Consider the following 10,138-nt stretch of genomic DNA (forward strand, 5'->3'; position numbering starts at 1 on the left):
TTCTGTCTTTCTCTCTGCTTTCTTTCTTTATTTCTTTCCTTCTCTGTCTTTCTCTCTTTTTTATTTAATTCCTTCTCTTTCTCTCTTTCTCATTTTCTCTCTCTTTCTCCTGTCTTTCTCTCTTTCTTTCCTCTTTCCTTTTCATTGCTAACTTGTTGCTGTGATTTGTGAAACTGGAAACAGTAACTCAGCTTTATCTGTCCTCTGACATTTCCCACTCTTTCAAGCCCATGAAATGGTGCATTTGTTATAAAAACCTTTAGAACTTAATAGGAATATGGTCTTTTACGAGCATGTAGGACAACCAGGTCTGCACGAGGTGAATAGCTGAAGATCCAGCAGAGACACAGATGGACAGCGCGTAGAAAATCTGTCTGACAACAGCTAGCTAGCGGACTGGGCCAGGGGGTGGAATAGTCTGGGGGGTTGCGATAGTCTGGGGGTAGGGGTGGGATAGTCTGTGGGGTGGGGACAGGATAGTCTGGGGGTGGGGATTGTCTGGGGGTGGGGACAGGATAGTCTGGGGGTGGGGGTGGGATAGTCTGGGGGTGGGGGTGGGATAGTCTGTGGGGACAGGATGGGGACAGGATAGTCTGGGGGCAGGATAGTCTGGGTGGGGGTGGGATAGTCTGTGGGGGTGGGGACAGGATAGTCTGGGGGGTGGGGACAGGATGGGGGTGGGGGTGGGATAGTCTTTGGGGTGTGGTGGGATTGGGGTCTGTGGGGGTGGGGACAGGATAGGATAGTCTGGGGGTGTGGTGGGATAGGGGGGTGTGGTGGGATAGTCTGTGGGGTTTGGTGGGATAGTCTGCGGGGTGTGGTGGGATAGTCTGTGGGGTGGGGACAGGATAGTCTGTGGGGTGGGGACAGGATAGTCTGGGGGGGTGGGGTGGGGTGGGATAGTCTGTGGGGTGGGAACAGGATAGTCTGGGGGTGGGGGTGGGATAGTCTGTGGGGTGGGGACAGGATAGTCTGGGGGTGGGGACAGGATAGTCTGGGGGGTGGGGGATAGTCTGGGGGTATGGGATAGTCTGGGGGGGTAGGGGTGGGATAGTCTGGGGGGTGGGGGATGGTCTGTGGGGTGGGGAGGATAGTCTGGGGGTTGGGGGAAAGTCTGTGGGGTGGGGGTGGGATAGTCTGTGGGGTGGGGACAGGATAGTCTGGGGGTGGTGTGGGATTGTCTGGGGGTGGGGACAGGATAGTCTGGGGGCGTGGGGGGGGGATAGTCTGGGGGTGGGGTGGGATAGTCTGGGGGTGGGGACAGGATAGTCTGGGGGGGGTGGGGGTGGGATAGTCTGTGGGGGACAGGATGGGGGTGGGACAGGATAGTCTGGGGGGTGGGGGTGGGATAGTCTGGGGGGAGGGGTTTGGGATGTCTGGCAGGGTGGGGTGGGATAGTCTGGGGGTAGGGACAGGATAGTCTGTGGGGTGGGGACAGGATAGTCTGGGGGTGGGGTTGGGTCTGGGGTGGGGATAGTCTGGGGGGGTAGGGGGTTGGTATAGTCTGGGGGGTGGGGACAGGGGTGGGATAGTCTGGGGGGGGGGGATAGTCTGTGGGGTGGGGACAGGATAGTCTGGGTGTGTTGGTGGGAAAGTCTGTGGGGTGGGGGTGGGATAGTCTGTGGGGTGGGGACAGGATAGTCTGGGGGTGGGGTGGGATAGTCTGGGGGTGGGGACAGGATAGTCTGGGGGTGGGGGTGGGATAGTCTGTGGGTGGGGACAGGATAGTCTGGGGGTGGGGACAGGATAGTCTGGGGGTGGGGGTGGGATAGTCTGTGGGAGTGGGTTTGGGATAGTCTGGCAGGGTGGGGTGGGATAGTCTGGGGGTCTGTGGGGTGGGGACAGGATAGTCTGGGGGTAGGGGTTGGTACAGTCTGGGGGGTAGTCTGGGGGGGTAGGGGTGGGATAGTCTGGTGGGGTGGGGGGATAGTCTGTGGGGTGGGGACAGGATAGTCTGGGGGGTGTTGGTGGGAAAGTCTGTGGGGTGGGTGTGGGATAGTCTGTGGGGTGGGGACAGGATAGTCTGGGGGTGGTGTGGTATTGTCTGGGGGTGGGGACAGGATAGTCTGGGGGTGGGGGTGGGATAGTCTGGGGGTGGGGTGGGATAGTCTGGGGGTGGGACAGGATAGTCTGGGGGTGGGGTTGGGATAGTCTGGGGGTAGGGGTGGGATAGTCTGGGGGGGTAGGGGTGGGATAGTCTGGGGGGGTGGGGGGATAGTCTGTGGGGTGGGGACAGGATAGTCTGGGGGGTGTTGGTGGGAAAGTCTGTGGGGTGGGGGTGGGATAGTCTGTGGGGTGGGGACAGGATAGTCTGGGGGGTGGTGTGGGATTGTCTGGGGGTGACAGGATAGTCTGGGGGCGTGGGGGTGGGATAGTCTGGGGGTGGGGTGGGATAGTCTGGGGGGTGGGGTGGGATAGTCTGGGGGTGGGGACAGGATAGTCTGGGGGTGGAGACAGGATAGTCTGTGGGGTGGGGACAGGATAGTCTGTGGGGGTGGGGGGTGGGATTGTCTGTGGGGGTGGGGACAGGATAGTCTGGGGGTGGGGGTGGGATAGTCTTTGGGGTGTGGTGGGATAGTCTGTGGGGTGTGGTGGGATAGTCTGTGGGGTGGGGACAGGATAGTCTGGGGGTGGGGGTGGGATAGTCTGCGGGGTGTGGTGGGATAGTCTGTGGGGTGTGGTGGGATAGTCTGTGGGGTAGTCTGTGGGGTGGGGACAGATAGTCTGGGTGGGGGGGTGGGGTGGGATAGTCTGTGGGGTGGGGACAGGATAGTCTGGGGGTGGGGACAGGATAGTCTGGGGGGGGGGGTGGGATAGTCTGTGGGGTGGGGACAGGATAGTCTGGGGGTGGGGACAGGATAGTCTGGGGGTGGGGTGGGATAGGGGGACAGGATAGTCTGTGGGGTGGGGACAGGATAGTCTGGGGGGTGGGGTGGGATAGTCTGGGGGGGTGGGGGGGATAGTCTGTGGGGTGGGGACAGGATAGTCTGGGGGTGTTGGTGGGAAAGTCTGTGGGGTGGGGGTGGGATAGTCTGTGGGGTGGGGACAGGATAGTCTGGGGGGGGTGGTGTGGTATTGTCTGGGGGTGGGGACAGGATAGTCTGGGGGGTGGGGGTGGGATAGTCTTGGGGGTGGGGTGGGATAGTCTGGGGGTGGGGACAGGATAGTCTGGGGGTGGTGTTGGGATAGTCTGGGGGGTAGGGGTGGGATAGTCTGGGGGTAGGGGTGGGATAGTCTGGGGGTGGGGGGATAGTCTGTGGGGTGGGGACAGGATAGTCTGGGGGTGTTGGTGGGAAAGTCTGTGGGGTGGGGGTGGGATAGTCTGTGGGGTGGGGACAGGATAGTCTGGGGGGTGGTGTGGGATTGTCTGGGGGTGGGGACAGGATAGTCTGGGGGCGTGGGGGTGGGATAGTCTGGGGGTGGGGTGGGATAGTCTGGGGGTGGGGACAGGATAGTCTGGGGGGTGGGGACAGGATAGTCTGTGGGGTGGGGACAGGATAGTCTGGGGGGTGGGGTGGGATAGTCTGTGGGGGTGGGGACAGGATAGTCTGGGGGTGGGGGTGGGATAGTCTTTGGGGTGTGGTGGGATAGTCTGTGGGGTGTGGTGGGATAGTCTGTGGGGGTGGGGACAGGATAGTCTGGGGGTGGGGACAGTGGGATAGTCTGCGGGGTGTGGTGGGATAGTCTGTGGGGTGTGGTGGGATAGTCTGTGGGGTGGGGACAGGATAGTCTGTGGGGTGGGGACAGGATAGTCTGGGGGGGTGGGGTGGGGTGGGATAGTCTGTGGGGTGGGGACAGGATAGTCTGGGGGGTGGGGACAGGATAGTCTGGGGGTGGGGGTGGGATAGTCTGTGGGGTGGGGACAGGATAGTCTGGGGGTGGGGACAGGATAGTCTGGGGGTGGGGTGGGATAGTCTGGGGGTAGGGACAGGATAGTCTGGGGGTGGGGACAGGATAGTCTGGGGGTGGGGTTGGTATAGTCTGGGGGGGTAGGGGTGGGATAGTCTGGGGGGTAGGGGTGGGATAGTCTGGGGGTGGGGGGGATAGTCTGTGGGGTGGGGACAGGATAGTCTGGGGGTGTTGGTGGGAAAGTCTGTGGGGTGGGGGTGGGATAGTCTGTGGGGTGGGGACAGGATAGTCTGGGGGTGGTGTGGTATTGTCTGGGGGTGGGGACAGGATAGTCTGGGGGTGGGGACAGGATAGTCTGGGGGGTGGGGTTGGGATAGTCTGGGGGTAGGGGTGGGATAGTCTGGGGGGGTAGGGGTGGGATAGTCTGGGGGGTGGGGGGATAGTCTGTGGGGTGGGGACAGGATAGTCTGGGGGGTGTTGGTGGGAAAGTCTGTGGGGTGGGGGTGGGATAGTCTGTGGGGTGGGGACAGGATAGTCTGGGGGTGGTGTGGGGATTGTCTGGGGGTGGGGACAGGATAGTCTGGGGGCGTGGGGGTGGGAAAGTCTGGGGGGTGGGGTGGGATAGTCTGTGGGGTGGGGACAGGATAGTCTGGGGGTGGGGACAGGATAGTCTGGGGGGTGGGGGTGGGATAGTCTGTGGGGTGGGGACAGGATAGTCTGGGGGGTGGGGACAGGATAGTCTGGGGGGTGGGGACAGGATAGTCTGGGGTGGTGGGGGTGGGATAGTCTGTGGGGTGGGGACAGGATAGTCTGGGGGTGGGGACAGGATAGTCTGGGGGTGGGGTGGGATAGTCTGGGGGTAGGGACAGGATAGTCTGTGGGGTGGGGACAGGATAGTCTGGGGGGTAGGGGTTGGTATAGTCTGGGGGTAGGGGTGGGATAGTCTGGGGGTAGGGGTGGGATAGTCTGGGGGTGGGGGTGGGATAGTCTGTGGGGTGGGGACAGGATAGTCTGGGGGGTGGTGTGGTATTGTCTGGGGGTGGGGACAGGATAGTCTGGGGGGTGGGGGTGGGATAGTCTGGGGGGTGGGGTGGGATAGTCTGGGGGTAGGGACAGGATAGTCTGTGGGGTGGGGACAGGATAGTCTGGGGGTAGGGGTTGGTATAGTCTGGGGGTAGGGGTGGGATAGTCTGGGGGTAGGGGTGGGATAGTCTGGGGGGTGGGGGTGGGATAGTCTGTGGGGTGGGGACAGGATAGTCTGGGGGGTGGTGGGTATTGTCTGGGGGTGGGGACAGGATAGTCTGGGGGGTGGGGGTGGGATAGTCTGGGGGTGGGGTGGGATAGTCTGGGGGTGGGGACAGGATAGTCTGGGGGTGGGATTGGGATAGTCTGGGGGTAGGGGTGGGATAGTCTGGGGGTAGGGGTGGGATAGTCTGGGGGGGGTGGGGGGATAGTCTGTGGGGTGGGGACAGGATAGTCTGGGGGGGTGGTGTGGGATTGTCTGGGGGTGGGGACAGGATAGTCTGGGGGCGTGGGGTGGGATAGTCTGGGGGTGGGGTGGGATAGTCTGGGGGTGGGGACAGGATAGTCTGGGGGTGGGGACAGGATAGTCTGTGGGGTGGGGACAGGATAGTCTGTGGGGGTGGGGGTGGGATAGTCTGTGGGGGTGGGGACAGGATAGTCTGGGGGTGGGGGGTGGGATAGTCTTTGGGGTGGGTGGGATAGTCTGTGGGGTGTGGTGGGATAGTCTGTGGGGTGGGGACAGGATAGTCTGGGGGTGGGGGTGGGATAGTCTGCGGGATAGTCTGTGGGGTGTGGTGGGATAGTCTGTGGGGTGGGGACAGGATAGTCTGTGGGGTGGGGACAGGATAGTCTGGGGGGTGGGGTGGGATAGTCTGTGGGGTGGGGACAGGATAGTCTGGGGGTGGGGACAGGATAGTCTGGGGGTGGGGGTGGGATAGTCTGTGGGGTGGGGACAGGATAGTCTGGGGGTGGGGACAGGATAGTCTGGGGGGTGGGGTGGGATAGTCTGGGGGTAGGGACAGGATAGTCTGTGGGGTGGGGACAGGATAGTCTGGGGGTAGGGGTTGGTATAGTCTGGGGGGTAGGGGTGGGATAGTCTGGGGGTAGGGGTGGGATAGTCTTGGGGTCGTGGGGGGATAGTCTGTGGGGTGGGGACAGGATAGTCTGGGGGTGTTGGTGGGAAAGTCTGTGGGGTGGGGGTGGGATAGTCTGTGGGGTGGGGACAGGATAGTCTGGGGGGGTGGTGTGGTATTGTCTGGGGGTGGGGACAGGATAGTCTGGGGGTGGGGGTGGGATAGTCTGGGGGTGGGGTGGGATAGTCTGGGGGTGGGGACAGGATAGTCTGGGGGTGGGGTTGGGATAGTCTGGGGGGTAGGGGTGGGATAGTCTGGGGGTAGGGGTGGGATAGTCTGGGGGGGTGGGGGGGGATAGTCTGTGGGGTGGGGACAGGATAGTCTGGGGGGTGTTGGTGGGAAAGTCTGTGGGGTGGGGGTGGGATAGTCTGTGGGGTGGGGACAGGATAGTCTGGGGGGTGGTGTGGGATTGTCTGGGGGTGGGGACAGGATAGTCTGGGGGCGTGGGGGTGGGAAAGTCTGGGGGTGGGGTGGGATAGTCTGGGGGTGGGGACAGGATAGTCTGGGGGTGGGGACAGGATAGTCTGTGGGGTGGGGACAGGATAGTCTGTGGGGGTGGGGGTGGGATAGTCTGTGGGGGTGGGGACAGGATAGTCCGGGGGTGGGGGTGGGATAGTCTTTGGGGTGTGGTGGGATAGTCTGTGGGGTGTGGTGGGATAGTCTGTGGGGGTGGGGACAGGATAGTCTGGGGGGTGGGGGTGGGATAGTCTGCGGGGTGTGGTGGGATAGTCTGTGGGGTGTGGTGGGATAGTCTGTGGGGTGGGGACAGGATAGTCTGTGGGGTGGGGACAGGATAGTCTGGGGGGTGGGGTGGGGTGGGATAGTCTGTGGGGTGGGGACAGGATAGTCTGGGGGGGTGGGGACAGGATAGTCTGGGGGTGGGGGTGGGATAGTCTGTGGGGTGGGGACAGGATAGTCTGGGGGTGGGGACAGGATAGTCTGGGGGTGGGGTTGGGATAGTCTGGGGGGGTAGGGGTGGGATAGTCTGGGGGTAGGGGTGGGATAGTCTGGGGGTGGGGGGGATAGTCTGTGGGGTGGGGACAGGATAGTCTGGGGGTGTTGGTGGGAAAGTCTGTGGGGTGGGGACAGGATAGTCTGGGGGGTGGTGTGGGATTGTCTGGGGGTGGGGACAGGATAGTCTGGGGGTGGGGGTGGGATAGTCTGTGGGTGGGGACAGGATAGTCTGGGGGGTGGGGACAGGATAGTCTGGGGGGGTGGGGACAGGATAGTCTGTGGGGTGGGGACAGGATAGTCTGTGGGTGTGGGGGTGGGATAGTCTGTGGGGTGGGTCAGGATAGTCTGGGGGTGGGGGTGGGATAGTCTTTGGGGTGTGGTGGGATAGTCTGTGGGGTGTGGTGGGATAGTCTGTGGGGGTGGGGACAGGATAGTCTGGGGGTGGGGGTGGGATAGTCTGCGGGGTGTGGTGGGATAGTCTGTGGGGTGTGGTGGGATAGTCTGCGGGGTGTGGTGGGTTAGTCTGTGGGGTGGGGACAGGATAGTCTGGGGGGTGGGGGTGGGATAGTCTGTGGGATGGGGACAGGATAGTCTGGGGGTGGGGACAGGATAGTCTGGGGGGGTGGGGGTGGGATAGTCTGTGGGGTGGGGGGTGGGATAGTCTGTGGGGTGGGGACAGGATAGTCTGGGGGTGGGGTTGGGATCGTCTGGGGGTGGGGACAGGATAGTCTGGGGGTGGGGATGGGATAGACTGGGGGAGGGGTTGGGATGGTCTGGGGGTGGGGAAAGGATAGTGTGGGGGTGGGTTTGGGATTATCTGGGGGTGGGGTTGGGATAGTCTGTGGGGTGGGGACAGGATAGTCTGGGGGTGGGGTTGGGATAGTCTGGGGGTGGGGTTGGGATAGTCTGTGGGGTGGGGACAGGATAGTCTGGGGGGTGGGGTTGGGATAGTCTGGGGGTGTGGGGTTGGGATAGTCTGTGGGGTGGGGACAGGATAGTCTGGGGGTGGGGACAGGATAGTCTGGAGGGGTGGGGATGGGATAGTCTGGGGGTGGGGTTGGGATAGTCTGTGGGGTGGGGACAGGATAGTCTGGGGGTGGGATAGTCTGGGGGTGGGGACAGGATAGTCTGGGGGTGGGGTGGGATAGTCTGTGGGGTGGGGACAGGATAGTCTGGGGGTGGGGACAGGATAGTCTGGGGGTGGGTTTGGGATAGTCTGGGGGTGGGGACAGGATAGTCTGGGGGGTGGGTTTGGGATAGTCTGGGGGTGGGGACAGGATAGTCTGGGGGGTGGGATAGTCTGTGGGGTGGGGACAGGATAGTCTGAGGGTGGGTTTGGGATAGTCTGGGGGTGGGGACAGGATAGTCTGGGGGTGGGGACAGGATAGTCTGGGGGTGGGTTTGGGATAGTCTGGGGGTGGGGACAGGATAGTCTGGGGGTGGGTTTGGGATAGTCTGGGGGTGGGGACAGGATAGTCTGGGGGGTGGGATAGTCTGTGGGGTGGGGACAGGATAGTCTGAGGGTGGGTTTGGGATAGTCTGGGGGTGGGGACAGGATAGTCTGGGGGGGTGGGATAGTCTGTGGGGTGGGGACAGGATAGTCTGAGGGTGGGTTTGGGATAGTCTGGGGGGTGGGGACAGGATAGTCTGGGGGGGTGGGTTTGGGATAGTCTGACCAAATGTGTTAGCCCATGAGAACAGAAGTGGACCTCCCTCCACCAACCTCCCCAGCCATAATGATGGCCGTCCAGGCCTTGAGATTTACGGTGCCTCGGAAACGGAGATGCAGAGGACCACAGATCATCATTACTCTGAAATAGAGGTAGGCCGACCACTTCATAGATCACAGTGACTATGAAATAGAGGTATTCTGCACCACTGCACCGGCTCCCAAAGGTGCCTGAAAAATTTACGGTCTCCTCCAGAACTTCAAACGATCTCCATAACAGGTCCAGACAAATTTATTGTTCCATGGATGACAGGGGAAAGGACCAGAGCAAAAATGTAAAAACCTCCTTTGTCTCAGACAATTAAAATTCTGATGGCGGCTGCCCCTGCCACTGCATTGATGCTGCAAGCTGCGAATTACTTTGCTCTAAGCGTTGCCTCTCAGTAATAGTGCTTAAACTGATGGGTATTGCATCCAGGCTTTGTTGTCTCTGGGTTTTCAGTGTGTGTGTGTGTGTGTGTGTGTGTGTGTGTGTGTGTGTGTGTGTGTGTGTGTGTGTGTGTGTGTGTGTGTGTGTGTGTGTGTGTGTGTGTGTGTGTGTGTGTGTGTGTCTCATGTCCCAGAGTTCTGTAGTGCACCAACGACAGAGCAGGACGTCTACGAAATAAGCACTCCGCTGAGATTATATCAGCTTTCCATGTTAAAATGAATGATCTCGACACCTTGCTCCACAAGTCTTTTAGCCGATTCACAGCCTTGTTAATTTCCACTTCATATGTGTTCACTATTGCTGGCCACAGCGTTCCTCACTAACCATTGGCCAGAGGGGTAGGCCAGACAGGCCATAGCTGGATTTGCCCTACACTATAGACTGCCAGATGCAGTAGTATAATGTGTGTGCATGTGTGCGTGTGTCTGTGTGTCTGTGTGTCTGTGTCTGAGTGTGTGTATGTTCATGCATGTGTGTTCAGTTCTGTGTTACCGCATGTGTCCACGTGTGTGTTTGTGTGTCTATGTTCGCTTGTTTGTGTTTTTTTAGTGTGTATGTGTGTGTGTGTGTGTGTGTTGCTCTAACAGTATCAGTAATCAAATCCTGCTGTTTGGCTTTTAAGAGAAGGGCAGGTTCCCTCCTAGCTGAAGGTACACCAACATCCCACATCTCCTGTTGGTACAGGTCAGAAACATTCTTCTCAGACAGGAAGCTGACACTAACAGCAGGTTCCCTCCTGGCTGAAGGTACACCAACGTCCCACATCTCCTGTTGGTACAGCATCAGACACACTTCTCAGACAGGAAGCTGACACTAACAGCAGGTGGCCTCCCCTTACAGTGGCTTGCGAAAGTATTTAACCCCCTTGGCATTTTTCCTATTTTGTTGCCTTAACAACCTGGAATTAAAATAGATTTTAGGGGTTTGTATCATTTGATTTACACAACATGCCTACTACTTTGAAGATGCAAAATATGCTATATTGTGAAATAAACAAGAAATAACTGAAAACTGAAAACT

At 59.9% G+C, this 10,138-nt stretch overlaps 1 protein-coding gene across 1 annotated transcript in view; it reads right to left on the minus strand.

Annotated features, from left to right (window-relative positions):
• Nucleotides 1–388: 388 nt before the first annotated feature.
• The window catches only part of LOC135511347 (uncharacterized), a 10,285-nt gene continuing 535 nt past the window's right edge, over nt 389–10,138 (minus strand). The window contains exons 2-9 of the mRNA XM_064932891.1: nt 6,320–6,507; nt 6,029–6,192; nt 4,740–5,194; nt 4,309–4,520; nt 1,872–2,109; nt 1,153–1,663; nt 646–876; nt 389–498 (exon numbers count right to left, since the gene is read on the minus strand). Coding sequence (XP_064788963.1) covers nt 389–498; nt 646–876; nt 1,153–1,663; nt 1,872–2,109; nt 4,309–4,520; nt 4,740–5,194; nt 6,029–6,192; nt 6,320–6,507 — 2,109 coding nt within the window. The remainder of the gene's footprint in view (nt 499–645; nt 877–1,152; nt 1,664–1,871; nt 2,110–4,308; nt 4,521–4,739; nt 5,195–6,028; nt 6,193–6,319; nt 6,508–10,138) is intronic.

This window comes from Oncorhynchus masou, chromosome 24, assembly GCF_036934945.1.
Source record: "Oncorhynchus masou masou isolate Uvic2021 chromosome 24, UVic_Omas_1.1, whole genome shotgun sequence".
In the NCBI taxonomy this organism is placed as follows: Eukaryota; Metazoa; Chordata; class Actinopteri; order Salmoniformes; family Salmonidae; genus Oncorhynchus; species Oncorhynchus masou.